This window comes from Metarhizium robertsii (genome assembly GCF_000187425.2).
Source record: "Metarhizium robertsii ARSEF 23 chromosome Unknown MAA_Scf_1, whole genome shotgun sequence".
NCBI classification, from domain to species: domain Eukaryota; kingdom Fungi; phylum Ascomycota; class Sordariomycetes; order Hypocreales; family Clavicipitaceae; genus Metarhizium; species Metarhizium robertsii.
In genome coordinates this window covers 7,336,290-7,352,274 of record NW_011942149.1, presented here as the reverse complement: position 1 = coordinate 7,352,274, position 15,985 = coordinate 7,336,290, and the positions used below count along the sequence as shown (strand labels likewise).

The 15,985-nt window shown below is 48.2% G+C and overlaps 3 protein-coding genes across 3 annotated transcripts; all 3 read right to left on the bottom strand.

Annotated features, from left to right (window-relative positions):
• Nucleotides 1-268: 268 nt before the first annotated feature.
• MAA_08289 (cell surface protein (Mas1)) lies at nucleotides 269-1,434 on the bottom strand (the record flags this gene model as incomplete). Its single annotated transcript, XM_007826287.1, has 3 exons — nucleotides 269-622; nucleotides 690-1,258; nucleotides 1,326-1,434. 3 exons carry the CDS (start codon nucleotides 1,432-1,434, stop codon nucleotides 269-271), a joined length of 1,032 nt encoding a protein of 343 aa, XP_007824478.1.
• A 3,095-nt stretch (nucleotides 1,435-4,529) lies between these two features.
• MAA_08290 (uncharacterized protein) lies at nucleotides 4,530-5,300 on the bottom strand (the record flags this gene model as incomplete). The annotated part of the gene is made up of 2 exons (XM_007826288.1): nucleotides 4,530-5,018; nucleotides 5,091-5,300. 2 exons carry the CDS (start codon nucleotides 5,298-5,300, stop codon nucleotides 4,530-4,532), a joined length of 699 nt encoding a protein of 232 aa, XP_007824479.1.
• Nucleotides 5,301-8,848: 3,548 nt separating this feature from the next.
• MAA_08291 (sulfatase domain-containing protein) lies at nucleotides 8,849-10,615 on the bottom strand (the record flags this gene model as incomplete). Its single annotated transcript, XM_007826289.2, has 1 exon — nucleotides 8,849-10,615. The coding sequence occupies one exon, from the start codon at nucleotides 10,613-10,615 to the stop codon at nucleotides 8,849-8,851; it is 1,767 nt and encodes a 588-aa protein (XP_007824480.2).
• Nucleotides 10,616-15,985: the final 5,370 nt, after the last annotated feature.

The window sequence follows — 15,985 nt, the reverse complement described above, 5'->3', positions numbered from 1 at the left end:
CTAGATTTCCAGGAAATATCCTAGTGGCGATAAGATCATGGACACCTTTTAATGGGCTAGAGGTAAGCAGCTCATCAGAGTGCGTACATAACATGACTGAACTTAATTTATATTGCAGGCCTTTATCTAGTTCTGTCTCAGCTTCCTTGATTAAAATTAGTTTTATTTGAATAGTACAGATAAGCCACGAAGGGAGCAACTAAGTGATGGCTATACGAAGCCAGACGGCCGTAGCTAGCGACTGCCAACTCATGCTATCCCGTCCACATTAATTGCTCTTGCTGCTGCCAATTTCCATGCGCTTCTGAAGACGATAGGCAATAGCACGCTTGCGGCTCTCCTGGCTCTGCGTGAAAGCGGCACTGCCGCCAAAAGGACCAGCGCCGGCGGTATTGCGCACACGAACAATGCACACGCCTTTGACGCCGGCAACCTCTCCATTACATGTCATGCCCGCGGGCATCTGGACCTGGACGGGGTGATCAGTATTCGTTATCGAGCTAATACCGGCAGAGCCGGGGATGTCACGAATGACGGATGCCGGCTGGAACGCGCTGGCATCAGAGCCGCCGGAGGTGCAGTCGATGGCAGCATCGAGAGGGCCGGCGCCATCTTCATTAATCTAAATAAATGGGAATCGTCAGCGCCAGAATTGGCATGGCTTTTAGAATGGACATTGGGCTACCAACCTGGTGATAGATCAAGTTGATGACGCCCTCGTCGTTACACGTGGGAAGTCCCGTTTCCGCACCCTGGCCGCGCATATCGCCATTCAAAGTCTCACTGCGATAAATCTTGGAGGACTTCTTGTTTACGCCCTTGGCTTTCCCCTTGGCTTTGCCTTTGCCTTTTGCTTTTCCCACGCCGTAGGGAGGCTTCTTGTTCTTGGGCTTGCCTTTGCCCGCGCCATCATAAGGCGTCATGGGGCTGACCACGTCATTGCTCTCGCCTTTGAAGAGCTCGGCAGCCTGGCGATTGTACTCTTCGCGGCGTTGGTCAGGGGTCATAAAGCTATTGTCTTCGCTTGGCACCACGCCAATGGTTCCCAAGGCTCCATCGGGGCGCTTGTTGACGGGAGGCGGTCCGCCTGTGCCCATGAAGCTGGCGACAACAGCAGAGGCATTAACACTGCCATGCCCTTGGGTTTGGCCCAACGGACCGCATTTGCCAAGTTTGATTTGGACATCGCGGATAATGGCTGTGTCCGCTTGCGAGCCACAGGGATTGTTTGTACAGTCGCGGGGAGTGCCGTCGGCAACTTTTCGCAGCTGTTAGTACATGAAACGGGAGGATAATCTGAAAAGTGGCAAAAAACAGGGACTCACCAGTCAAACCTGGCATGGAAACTCCATTGGCGCCCTCGATGGATCGGATTAGGCCGTGGCCGGAGACGCGGGCAGCGAGAGAGGCAGCGAAGACAATGGAGTAGCGCATTTTGGTAACGATCGGTGGTTCAGAAGAAGACACTGAGCCTGGTGAGAAAAAGACAGAAAGAAGAAATGAGTGAGTGCTGTTTAAAGAATGAATTGGTGACGGTTGATAAAGAATAAATATGTTGAGAATTTGGAGCCGCTTGTTGGATTATATAGCTCGTGGACGTTGTAGCAGCGCAACAGACTCGATATAGATTTCCCACGTCCACCAAGTCGACTTACATGCTTGGTGCCCGCATTGGCTAGTGCCACCGTTAGAGGGGACAATAATTAGCTAGGATTCCCATCCCGCGACTACACCGCGGTGAGGGTGAAGTTTGCGCTTGGACGTTGATCATCGGTCAGGAAATATGTCATCGTTCGAAAGGACTATGGAGCAATACAATAAAGTCGAGGGCAAAACAGACCCAGAAATTTCTTCCGGCGCGATAAACAAGTGCTAGAATAGGGATAGAGAAGCTGACGGCGAGTCCCCTGAAACAATAACGATCAGACCTCCGTGAGAGCTGATCGCTGGGTGCCTTCTTATCCTGGCTTGGTTCGTCGCTTGTCATGACTGACCTGCACAGATAGGCCTATTTGAGGCAGTATGGAGATTTTCTTACGCACGGCGTTGTCTAGGGGCTATTGGGCGGTTATGAAGTCCTGTCTAGAGAGAAATTCCCCTTCGATTGGTGATTGACAGACTCAAACACTCGGATGAGAAGGACACAAGTTCAAAGATGCATGGAATTTGTGGATGGTATGAGGTTTCATTACTAAAGGCTGTATTATGTGGCTCTACATTGGGCAGTTTAAAGCACCACACCTGTACCGGAAGTTCAAACTTGTCGATTGAAGCATATCCCGTAGATGAAGTAGTTGGGGCATGGAGGCAGCCGTTGTTCACCGTTTTTCTTGACGCCAAAATTCCACGGTGACAAAAGTGGAATAGGGCCAAGCTTCTTGAAGCTAGTAGGTTTCTTTTTCGGTTAGGAGAGCTTGGTGAATAGTGTCAAAAAGTCGATGCACACCCTTTCATGAGTTTTCCCAACCGGCGCCCGTTTCCACTTGGTTGCCTTCAGGTCAAGAGACTAGTAGCGGTTGTTGAGAGGTTCTGTGAGGCTCCCCTGTTGCTTGTCGAAGTGTCAAGCAGCACAGTCTTGGTAACCTGAAGTAGAGCTAAGCATGGCTCAATTTAGGCTATATTGAAGAGCTCCATTCCATTGGCTTGAGACAGGCTGGGGTCTTCGTTCTCAGTTATGGGGGAGCCTTTCCTGAAACCAGCCCTGTGCTAGACATGGGACTTGGTTTTGTGGCGTCAAGTTGCCTCCCATGTTGACATGTCGAAATTTGTTCCGTTGAAAGACAGATGCCAAGTGTATAGCCGCTTAGCCTTGGATGCAGTATGTACTTGCGTAGCATGGTGAAGATTAGATTCAAACATGTTGCCATGTGCCTCTGCGCTTGTGATTAAAGGTATAGACGAGGATGACATGGACATTGTTCTTTCCTAGAATGGTTCGAATTTGAATCCAATCGCCTTTGGTGACATTTCATCGAGTTGCACCAACCAGGCAGCAACAAGTGCCGGACCAGAGACTGACTAGAGCCACCGCGTGCCAAACTGTCAATAGTCGATTCTGGGTTGGTTCGTTCTGGGGCTGTGCGAAATAAGGTTCAATGGGTACGGGGAATGGCTTCGTTCCCCTTTTTGCGACGCAACAAAAGGCCAACGGCTCTAGCTAGCCGCCCCCCTTTCACGATGCTGAGTGGATCCGCAATGAAGCTGTAATTAGACCAGCTCGAAAAGAAGGTTCGGGAAACGAAACACGACATGGACCATTGGGCAACAAAACGATGGCTGCAACTAGTCAACTCGGTGCGCACATATGTAGATCGACCCCAGATCTGCATCCAGTCATCCTCCACTGACACCGCTAGCACCAGTCCCTGCCCCGTAATTCATCAAAAATATTGTGCCGACAAGGCCGCTAAAGCTGGATTTAGTTAATTCGTTCATCAGGCAGCGCCGTGTGGTGAGTTGTGTGAACAAATGCCCCCGCCCTGTGCAATCTTCCCGAATATCGCTCAGCCCTAATGTTCCTCCAGTCTGGTGTCGCTTCTTATTTATTTTTAACCCTCCCCCCAACAGAATTCCGGAGGGTAAGTCTATACTCTCAAAGCCACCGGGGATGCGACGCCCGTGCCCCGTCGCAGCACAATGCAGCCCATTACTCTTTGACGTCAGAAGTTCCAAGTGACTAGTCATTCGCGTAATAACACCCGTTCCTAGTTGGTGTTGTTAGGTTGAAGATGATCTTGGGTAAAGAAGATTGTCTTCACCTCTCTCTCAAATCGCATCATCTCTCATAGAGAGCATGCAAGTCGTAATCATGGTTTGACTCTCCCCATGATTCGAGACAAGCACCCTTAATAAGAGTGCCATGTTCGGGAGCTGTGCGGTATGGTGACTGTCTTGTCGATATGAATGGAAGAAATTCTGGTGTCTGGAAACGACATGATCGCGTCACATTCTTCCGTCCGAGAAGTGGTTTCCTTGGCGCTGGCAAAATACCGATTATGCCCGTGGGGCAATAATCTGTCCACACTTTCCAAGGATGGAACACTTTGCCGCTCAATGTGTGTATTGGTCCAGGTCGGGGTAGACAAGGCAGAGGGCATCGGTCGCGTTCTAGTTTGCCGCGGTTCGGCTGCGGGTAACGATGTGACGTCTGTAATTTGACCTCTCGGTCTGGAGGGCTTTCTGTCTCTAACAGAGCTCAAAAATGCCCTGAAATTTCTCGTAATACTCAAGGGATGACTTTTTTTTAGATAGCGAGTCAATAATGATATTGCGGGAAGACATATGCATAACAAAGTGATGGGAGCCTCGACAGACACCCAGTAACCGAGACGAACTACTGAGTCTGCAGGTACAAGTACAGTCAATACTATTGACCAGACATTTCCAACGGAGTACAACGTACATGTTATATCCAAGTTAAGGGAGGTACTAGCCTTCAGAGCGGTAATCATGCGGCCGACTGACGCGATAATAACACTGGTAATGTTCAGCAGACGCCTAGAGTTTAAAGAGATTTCCTTCGTGCCGGCTCACCAGTATCCGAGGACGAATATACCGGTCACGCCTACTTTGCGCGCCCGGGTCATTTTCAGGGTCCAGATTTTCGGCAACGGCAAGACCAAGATGATGAAGTCGATGCACGCGCTGGGAACAGCACTGCTAATCCACAGAGCGCTCGTCGGGCCGCAGCTCAGCGGCTGGCTCCATCCTTTCTCGACCGGGTTGCACATGAAGACGGTACCAAAGGTCACGCCCAATAGCCAGGCGGCGTTGAGGAGGTGAGTGATGGCAATGGCGTAGTTGAAGCACCTTGTATTTGCGTGCCAGGAAAAGATTCGGGAGAGAAAGAGTAGTGCCGAGCACTTGGTGAAGAACAAGCCAAAGTTGTACATGTAGTACAGGGCATAAAGGAGTCTCAGAAAAATGGCAACCTTGTCTGGCGGCACAAATTGAATATGGTGGCCGAGGCCGTGGTACAGCATGGCAAATATTATGCCGCATAGGCCGAGAATAAAGGGCTAGAGACCAGATTCAAGCTTAGTGACGTGTGTATTATCAGAGCATATAGCTTCTTGTTTGCAGATACGTACCATGGCAGCTAATGCAGCCCAGTCATCCCACCAGAAACGGGAGACATGGGAACTGCCAAGTCCATCCGGGGCCCTCTGAATACTACGGGACCAGAAGCGTAGCGATATCGTCGTGATGCTACCGATAGTGACAATAATGACAAATGCTCTGCTGCCTCCGGAGGCATTGTCCATGGCGGCAGCCGATGGTGACGGGGTTGATTGAGACATGGCGACGCTCGCTGCCTAGCATCATTATCAGGACGAACACGGGGCGCCGACTCTTCCGTATCCGTTTTCAGGGTCGAAGCTTATATACCTTGACTTCTTGAATTATTTCTTTGGTCTAGTCGCCATGCCGGCAGCCGTAGGTACTGGACTCTGTGTGTATTTTTGGAAACAGTTGGGTAAGCTCGATGGTGGACGAGGGATGTGGTATGGTACCGTCGCTTTATACATAGACTCGCCTCATTCTAGATGACGTAGACTGCACTGCCAGGAGCCCCGTTGGGGCATTTCTGACTTGCATATTTTGTGTTTCATGCTGCATCGCTTATGCTGTTGTGCGCTGTACTTGCTCTCACGGAGAGAATATGTCTTGGGGTTGTGCTACCACAATCGGCGCTTATACCTGCACCTATTGGTACACTCGCATATCAATCATGACTAACCCGTTATATGCTATATGTAGGCTGTAAGACTAGGATACCATTTGCTACCCTACCGCTGACTGTTGGGCGTTTTGCTATTACCTGGCATTGCGCGCATCCGCCCCCAGCCTTGAGGGTTGATGTTTCAAATCGTATTCCCTCCGCCACCTCAAGGCGGTTGCACGCACACCGCCTAGATTTCACGCACATAGCTTTGACTTTGATCTATTGGTAGGCCACGGAAGGCTGCAAATATTGCAGTATCCAAGGAGTCGCAGAGCCGACGCCTCGAATACCTGCAGGTCTCGTATGCAGCTTATGTGCCGACATACGCATCGGCAATCACAACTGCTAGTCATCCACACTGCTTAAACATCTTTTTCCTTCAATTCAATCCACAAGACACCAAGCCTTAAAGTGAGAATCTCTCATGAGAGCAGTTTAAAGCCCCCCATAGTTCATACCAGCCTGGGCAGTTAAAGGGCAGGCCTTAGCTACCACGGACCACGGTTCAACTTGAACCATGTGTAAGAACATTATGTATTAATAACCTCACTTAAAGCAGTTGCCATGTATAACCGTGCTCTGGAAGTCAACTACTAATCCTTCCTCAAATCTCCTACCATGGCATCGCCAATATTCATTCTCTTGGAACCCTTTGTCATCCTTCACCAGTTCTGAAAGGAACCCTGATCGGACGCAAACAGCGCCTCCAGATACTCGGACCAGTTCCCAGCCTCGCTATCTGGGGTATTCATATACTCCCTCTCCAAATTCTCCTTCACTAGTGCTTCCCATCGTCCCCTCGTATTTGTCCGACAGTTTGGTGTTTCACACCAGAGAACATTCTGATTTTCTTTGGTAAAGAGCTTTTTTTTAAACTCTTGATCAATCAGACCCAGCCACCCGGGACTGGTTGGTCTTTGAATATGCCAGACATACCGAAAGGAGAGAATCACATGGCTGGCCCAAATATGCCACGTGTATACCGCACCACATATTCGACATTCCAGTGTGACTTGACGTTGGCACTTGCAAAGGTTGGGTTTGCTATATGGTAAGATAAACGAACGAGAGCTAAAGCATTCACAAATGCCACGCTGGATAAAAGTCTGAATCTCTTTATCGGCAGAGATGTGTGGGCATAGCTTGTGCTCATTAAAAGCATTTAGAACCACTTCAGAAAGCGCTCGTTGAATTGAGGCTACAGTAGGAAAAGGTGTGTAGATTTTGAGCAGGGGGAGATCCCACCCATACCCTATCTGAAATACCGTGGGATGGACAGCACTATCTTGCGCAATAAGCCGTGGGAATGCGGATCCAGCGAAGAGATATATAGAACGACTATCCGATTCAGGTTGGTGTGACTGGTTTGTGCATACGAGTGAATGCCTCGTGGCACGGGGGTACCTCCAGCTTGACGTGGAATCTTGACACACATCGCGCCACGTCGTGGGCCGGCATGAACGATGGTTGCAGAGTGTAATATTTCCGAGCCGTCCGATACATTGCAGGCCGGCGCCGGCGCCATCTTCTTCCTGGGCCTCGGGCAAGAAGAGCGCACTTGCATGTAGTCGATTACATCCATCACAGTGTCGCAACCTGCGCAGCATTTCTAACCTGCTCTCCAGAGCGCCGCTTTCTTCAGCCGCAAGGCAGGAGGCGCAGTATTTCTCGTGATGTAGAGAATTCGCAACAGCATTTTTTTCTGCAGCGCTCAATACATCCATGTTAAACCCGGTATAGACGCTAAATGCCCCGTAAGCTTGATGGAAGTATTTAAGGTCTTTTGTGGCAAATAGTAACATGAATCGTGTTGAAGTCTGGCGCAGGCAGTACAACGAAGATGCGGGTAAATAACCCATGACTTGTAGTATAATTTCGGTAGGTAATGCTGTGAGAGATGCCCTACTTGTATGCTCGTTATAGTCGTTTCGGCGAATTACCCTGTGCACCATCGCACGGATTTTGTCGCGGAGGCTGATCACAAGTCGTTGCAACGAGTTGAAATCACTATTGGCAGCCTTGCCACTGGAAACTCCTTGGACATGAATCGCAGGGGCATTAATTCCATAACGAGGGAAACGTTTAAGGTTCCTCTCAATCTCCTCGGTGAATTCTTTGAAGAAGTCTGCGTCCCTAAGTAAATAAGGCGGCATCGTCGCGGTTACTCGGCTTCGAGATGGAGGAGCAGCTGGTGATTTTTTGTTTGTGTGAATGTTGAACGCGAGGGTGTGGAGTCATTTTATACCCTAGGAAAAAGGGGACTTGGAATTAAGCTTCGACTATGCTGTGAGTGTAGTCATTTTTTCTTCAGGCCGGTGCGGTGGAAAGCCTTGTTCGATTTAATGTACACACTGTTCTGCCTCTGTCTCGATTTAAAATGTTTCCGCTCACGCCTAGCGTATCAAACTAGATCCTCGGCGAGGCTTGGTGTCAACGAGTACGTCATCTACTGTGCGCGTGTTGGCGAGTACGTACTCATCTACTCGGGCCTTTTTATCTAGATGCTTGTAATTACGCTTCAAGGTTTAAGCTACAAGATGTCCGGCAAACCTACTAGCTAAGTCGTTGCTATTCAATGCAAAGGTCCACTAGCGTCATGTTCTATGGTAACTACAAAGAATGTTTGTCTCAATTCCCTCGATACAAAGACGCCAGCGTCTTTCACGGTGCGTACGTCGCTAATTGAATAGGCAGCTAGGTTGGCAAGGAAGATTCTCGTAAGAAACCTCCAAGTCGTATGTATAACTAGACACAGTCCGTGACAGAATGCATGTGAATTTCCCCACCAAGGAGTACGCCTTGATGGTGTACCGTCATATTCTGTAGCATGAAGCGCGCGGTAGCCAAGTATATGATGTAGCCGAATAGCTTTTGCCTCCGCTGCTGTAAGAAGGGGCTAGTTGGCCCGCAGCATTCATTTTCTGCGTAATAATAAGATTGGCAATGAATTGCCTGTACCAAGTCGCCATACTGGCCAAATCGGACTGTCAAGAGACAGACAGACAGGGCAGGGATGCCATCAAACAGCAACAATGGTAGACCACGCAATTTTTGCATTGCTATATAGCAGTAAGACTCCGTTTCTATTCATGAGAACCCATATTTGCGTCGCAGCGCCTCTCGTCAGTGGTATTTCCAGAGTCGTTTACGTTCCATCCCCCACCAGCGGGCAACCGATGCTGCCTCACGCACCCATGTGGCCGCATCCGCGCCAAGATGTCGCTCAACATCCGACACAAGGACTTCCAGAGACCAATTCAAGATGCCGTCTAGTTCTAGCGGGTCCTTCTCAAGGTTCGTGAAGACGTATTCCGCACTGTCGTCCCAAGGGAGAACAAGCCGCCAGGGCACATCGGCCGACGTCATGGCAAGGAAGCGACCGCCTGGATTGACAATGCCAAAGTTCCAAGCACGGCGGCCGCGATGCGTGGCTTCAAAGGGACGGATTAGTGACTGCCCCTCGTAATCTTGGATAATGTCCGACGCTGCATCGGTATCACGCGCATTCAGCGACCCGCTACTGATCAAGAGATCAAGTACTGTAGGCAAGATGTTGATTGAGGTTGAGTTCACGGTAAGTTGAACACGGGGGATTCGCGGATGCCTGAATGCCAGAGGCACGCGGAAATTGCTGATATGGCCGTTCTGGTACGTGCCGCTGGCTTTGGCATCCTCTCTAAACGCCTGCCCGTGGTCTCCCACAAAGACGACCAACGTCTCGTTTGAGATTTCAAAGTCGTCGAGCAGTTGCATCACCTCGCCTACCCAGGCGTCGTTCCAGCGGATCGTGTTCAGGTAGTTGTTCATGTCTTCATGCGAAGTCGTAAGTCCCCCGCGCGCACTACCCATGTATTCCGTCTTGTCGAACCACGACGGGACGCTCCACGGATGATGTGTCGTGCTGGTGAAATGAGAGAGAAACATTCGCTGATTGCTGTCTATTGCCTTCTTCATGTAGTCCTTAATATGAGACTTTATCGCCGTTTCAGCATATCCAAAGTAGTTGACCTCTTCCTCATCCACCCCGCTGTTTGCAACTTGGTCATCGACTTGCCGTCTAGTCACGATGTGCTCGAATCCAATCATCTCATCCATGTTTTTTTGGTCGTCAAACTCATCGTTGATGGACTGAAAAAAGGCAGGATACCATTTATGGTCACGATAGTCTGAGGCGTTGAGTGTTTCATTCTTTAGCATATTAAGTAACTTGAAGATATGCGGCAAGCAAGGCTGATAGCTCTGGAGCTTGGATTCTTCGCACCAGTCGACGGGCATGGGCCAAACGCCGCAATGTATCGCCGCCAGGCTCTTAATGGACGAGCTGCAAGTAGTGTGCGTGCCGATGACATTCAAGCCCCCTAAGCCAGCTTCTGTCCTGTCGTGCCACTCCTTGGATTCCGGTGGAATTCGTCGTCCGTCAGCTGTATGAAAATCTCCCGACATTCCGGTTACTCTTTCCGCGTTCACAGTGAGGCGGGCCAGCTGAAGATTCACATCATCATGCTTGGACTCATCATGTGACTGCAAAACCATTTTGTGAAAGTTGGATTCTTTTTGAAGGGGAAACAGCTCCTGCCGCATACTTTCCATCTGAATAAGAACAACATGCCGTATGTTGACCGACTCTAACCCCAACGTGTCTCTCAACGCCGGCAAGATGTTTCCATGGAGGTTGTTGATCTTCAAGGGGTCATTTACGGGATTATAAAAGTGCTGATTGTCTGAGGCGGAATCTGGAGATTCTGCATGCTCGTCGTCGGTTGCATTGTCCGACGTGTTGCCAGACGTCGGTTTTGACTGAGGCTCCCAACGATGGAACCCGGAAGGCGGCGACTCGGGCAGCCACTCGGGAACTCTACTTCTGTATTTGCTGACGAACTCGTTGTCCATTCCGGGAGCCCAGCCTTTGAAGTAACCATCTGGCGATTCCCACTTCAGCCTTGTCACAAGGTTGGGCAGTGGCCACGTAACATCCGGGTGGTCTGCGGCCCCTAGTATACAGGAGCGCACGACAGAGAGTAGAGACAGAGGCAACGTCGCCGCAGCATGGCGGTAGGGAAGATTCGGTTGGAGAAAGACGCACAATAAACAACCCAGAAGCTGAGTGCCAATGATACACCAACAAATGAAACGACGCCCCGACATATAGCCAGCGGAATAAGAGCAGCTGGCTGGTATACACTGTTCTTTTCTGGCATAAAGTCCTTCTAAATCGATGCAACCAGTAATCTGTTTATCTACCGTGGGGAGCAAAAGATTATGATCCGCCAGCTTCTTCGCAAAATACGTTCCCGGTGTAAGATGAAGCACTGGTGGAGGCACGGTTTAGCGAGGCGGTATGAACAAGAGTCCAGAAACCAGCCAACTTACTCGAATCCAGCTGATCGCGCGCATGGTGCAAGACTGCTCCTACAGCTCGGTGCAGCAGATCCTGCATAAAGAAGGAAACCACAATGATCGCAGCACAAGCTATCAACGCATTGCCTGAGCCGCTGGACGCTACCTTTCTGGCGCCAGCGTCAAAGGCAACCGAGACGGCATCGGCCCATCGGATTTCCCCTCCCGTCTCACAGAAGAAGCTGACAAGTGCTGCTGCGGCAAAACATGTCGAAATGCTATTGCTCATGGTTCTCTTGTCAGTGTCTGGATTGACACAGCTTGGTGGGCATGTGCCACCAATCTCATTGATCATGTTTTGAGGAAAAAGGGCTATCCGTACCTGACAAGACACGAAGCAACGGTGCTCAGCAGAGAACATCGTCCCCGTCTGTTTTGCAAAAGAGACCACACAAGGAGCAGGACCAGCACATCGGGGATAAGAAACACGGGTAGGCAAACCAGGAAAGCCGCCAACGAGAAAGAGTGGGCATTCACGTAAAGATGGACTATCTTGGCCAGGACAATCGCGTTGAAAAGGATGGAGAAGACGAGACGACGCGCAGCCAGCAACATGATGAAATGTGTGGCATGATGCTGTGAACGAGAGTAGTTTCTGCGGCTCGGTTCTACGAGAAGTTGGATTTCATTTGTATGAGCTTCCGAAGCGCGCGGGTTACATGGTGACAGATGGCAACTCAGAGAGACATCAAGGGTTCCGGTTTCAGCCCGCATTTCATGCAGCAACCTCTTTATACCATCTGGTGCATGATTCTGTTACAACCGAAACCATTGATGCAAATTGCCCAATGCGGTGGGTTGGCATGATTGCCTGGCGTCGGGGCGTCTTAATAGTTGCTCCCGCCGAAGAGAGCGCATTCCCTCCCAAGCCATCAAAATACGAGGCCGGGGACTCCATGGTGGCGCCCTCCCTTCCCCTTTCTCTCGTCTCTTTTCCCCTATACAGTGACGGATAGATACACTCTGGTTCATCAGGGACGGGCGGCCGAGACTTGCGCCCCGTTGTGCCACAGTCACCAATACGACAGCCTTGTTTCAATTGGAGCGTTGATTGGTTAAACCTCTCGCCATTCAACGCCATCTTAGCCTGTAGGGCTCTATTCTGGCACCTGGCTTGCTGCTGATCCAGAAGCCATGGTGTCGTGTCAATCTTGTGCGGTTGAACTCATTCGGAGTAGTTGAAAAGACTCGGAAGAGATCGACACGCCTTGGCATGGACAGTTGCAATGCTTCATTTTCCAACACAAATACCCTGGGCAACAGTTGACACGTCGGCCGCCGTCGCGGTATGCCTTGACCGACCGTTCCTTGGATTGTGAGACAAGGGAGACAAATTGGTTCGGCAGCCAGTATCCCATTGCATTCTCATAGCTAGGTTTCGTGAACGCGTTCTGGCCCAATGAACCGGGGCATTGTCTCATATCTACATTTCCAGTGGCGCCAACTTTACAGTTGGTGGCATCAAAGTTGCGCTCAACGTCGCGCAAACGCCCCGAACCGTTGAGATCAAGGGCCGATACCAAGGGCGCCTTTGTGCCATGTCTGGAATTCCACCAGGTTCCAGCTCGTGTTTTAAACATATGAGCCCGTCTGCCCACTGCAAGGAGTCGAGTCGTGATGCCACCGAGACATGGGCGCGTGAACGATTGCCGCCTTGGGTCTAGCCGAGTCAACATGGGCGTTGGCTGCCAATACATTGCATCTAGTTGCCGATCAGCCGCGCCGCGCCCGTTGCCTAGACTTACATGCCACTATTGCAGAGTACCCGTCATCGAATCGTGTCGAGAAGCAAGAGGGCCAGCCGAAACCAGTCACCCCTTGGTCAAATAATCATGTTCAATGTTGAGAAACGGCAACAATAGCATCGAGTATACCAAGTGACAGGCAATGGGGGCCAGCGCAGTACCCTAGGTTCTTGCACTGTCGGGCGCAAATTGGGTTTCGATATAACCTAAACCCATCATGTGCTTCCGCATCTTGAAACCTTGCAACAAAGCCATCTTCATCGCTTCACTGACAAGTTCGAGGGTCTTGTTCGTTTTGCCACAGACCTGCTCTTTCATCACCTCGTCTTCCCCTATTCAAACCCACGACGTGTCCTCCTTTGACCGCAACACCGCCTCTCCACACCCGTTCTCCACATCAGTTTATGCCATAAACGTCACCACTGAGTCAGACTTGACCCGACACACGCAATAAACAGGTTTCCAGTTCACTTCCCCCCCAGATGTGAGACTCGTGGTGGTGTCGCCAAGACCTAGCCCAACCGTGCAGTAAACATTGAAGCTTCCGCGCCCTCAATTGCGTCTCTTCCCAGAGCTCGCGGACGGCGACGCCGGCAATGCTACTGTCGATGGTGGGGCCTTCGGTTCCAGCCGGAATCTCCCACTTGAGAGGGAATGGGTCCGATAGAGCTCGTTGGAGTAAGAGTGCCTCGAGTCTCGAGGCGTCACAAGGGTTATCCGGTTTGGATTTGTCATCTCTACTACCTTCCCGTGGATTATGCCACGTAACTTGTGGACCAAGCTGGACTCTCTAGCTACTTTTAATAATAGGCAGGCGCAGGGGCTTGTCAAGGCTGTATTATGCTTTAATTATCCTTTTAAAATAGAAAAATATATCAGGAGATATTTATGCGATGTGAAGTCTGCTATTCCCTGCTATCTTGTTTGACCTGCCTATTTACGGGCCCCGTCTTTACCGTGTCTTACATAAAGCTATACTAGGCTGCTTATATTTAATAATTCAGGGTCCTGCTATTATCGCGCCTACTATTTTAAAAAATCAACTAGTATTTAATTTTAAATATAAGTTTTTTTATCAACGCGAACCCAGATAAGCAGTAACAGGGTTTGAATACCTACAAAGGCAATTACCGCTTTTTTAAAAATTGTCTGCATAAATAGAGTATTAAAGTAAGTGAATAAAAGGATTTATACTAGGATTAGTAAATTATGCCTTATAAAACGAAAGCATGAAAATTTTATATCAGGAAAAGAGGGTCTCTGTAGTTATGCGCGCCTTGTAAATAGCATAAAATACAACATCGAGTCAGGACACAGCCCTGCCTTGGATCATGCAAAAGCATGACCAAGGTCCCGTCTCAGTTGTAAATGCCTTGGAAATACCCTTGTACCTTCTGCAGCAAAATTAGTCAGATAGCAAGGGGCCAAGTAGTTATTCCGACAAAACGACTTATTATACTCGATCTTTTGTGACAATTATCCCACAAAGCCGGCAACTAAGTTTTCATGCCGTCACAAATATACTTCGCAGCGACCGATAAACTGCTTGCCTTGGTATTAGCATGCCGTAAATTATCTAACATATATTGACAAGGGGGTTGAGGCCGAAGGAAGGATTACATTTATCGTTATGCAGGGTTTCCGGGTGGGATCACAACTTTCTAAAGTGTGGGCAGAGCGTGATTAATAATAAATTGATAAAAGTCAGCGCGGCTAGGATTGCATTATTATATAATACGAGACGTTAAATTACAGGGCCTAGAGTACTATGATACAAATACCTATCGTAGCAGTTACTACACCTAACCGAAGCCTATAAGTCAAAATAGTAGCATAAAATATCGTTACATGGAAGAGCCTAGCATGTGGGCCGTAAAGCCAACAAGTCGCAATGCTTGTAGCAGCACACTAGGCCACGTCTGTTGAATATATATATACCGAATACTTGTCTATTTACAGTCAAGAGGAGAAGGGGAAAAGCAGTCGGCTTGCTTTAAATTATAGTTTATAATTACTACGAGAAATTTATATCCGATACAAGTGCAATTAGGGTAGGCCTAATATACGACACACCGGCTACGCCTCTATATCCGAGGATGTAGAGTAGTTAGTAGTGTGTACAGACTTGGGACCCTGCCGACAAAATACTAGCTGGAGGACCCTGAACCCTGCTGACAAAATACTAGCCAGAGGACCCTACAAGAGAAATTAAAGTCCAAATAAAGCAAAATTTTAGCACTTAATATTTATGCAAAAAACTATTTAACTTGTGTATTAAAGCTATTACTTCCTCTTGCTTTTAGTATTCCTTTTTTTTAGAATAATATTAACTGCTTGTTTCAGCTCGCTTACCAATTATACTTATTTAGAACTTCGATTACTCAGCAAGTTACAACACTATGAAGTACTTTGTTCTTGTTGCCGGTTTTGCCGGACTATCCCTTGCCGGACTAGTAAAGAGAGAAGACGACAAGCTGTTTTGGGATTTTATCGCAAATATACAAGAAGATAACGTTACTTTTGATCTTAAGAATATGGTAATTCCTATAATTTCTTTATAAAACCGCTATATATCGAGCTAAGAATTAATTATATTTACGATTATAGACCACGCAAGAAGTTACCGAATATTATGCTAGGCAAGATGCGAAACCTTTTTTTTGCGAACTTAAGGTAAGCCAGTTTTATAAATAAAGAAATATATACTAATAATAATATAGAAGGCAGTTAGTACGCTTTTATATACTCTATAGTAGTAACCTGCTAATACTTACTAATAAGGACGTTTATTTTACAGTAAGTATATTCTCTACTTAGCACGTAAAGTAATAAGTATACTAAGTATAATATAGGATAAGGTTCGTGTACTTTTTTTAATAAATTATATTATAATAATAACTTACTAATTATATTTTCTTATAAGCCTAATAATAAAGTAAGTATTTATTTTATTTTAAATAAGTTAAGGCCGAGCTATACTAATATAATGGGATAAGGTTATATATCTTGTAAGTACTTTACAATTGTATTATCTTATTTGTACACGATAATAAATATTATACTAATACAATAGCTATAAACTAGCCAAGGCGTATTGCTTGCGATATCACATCAATAG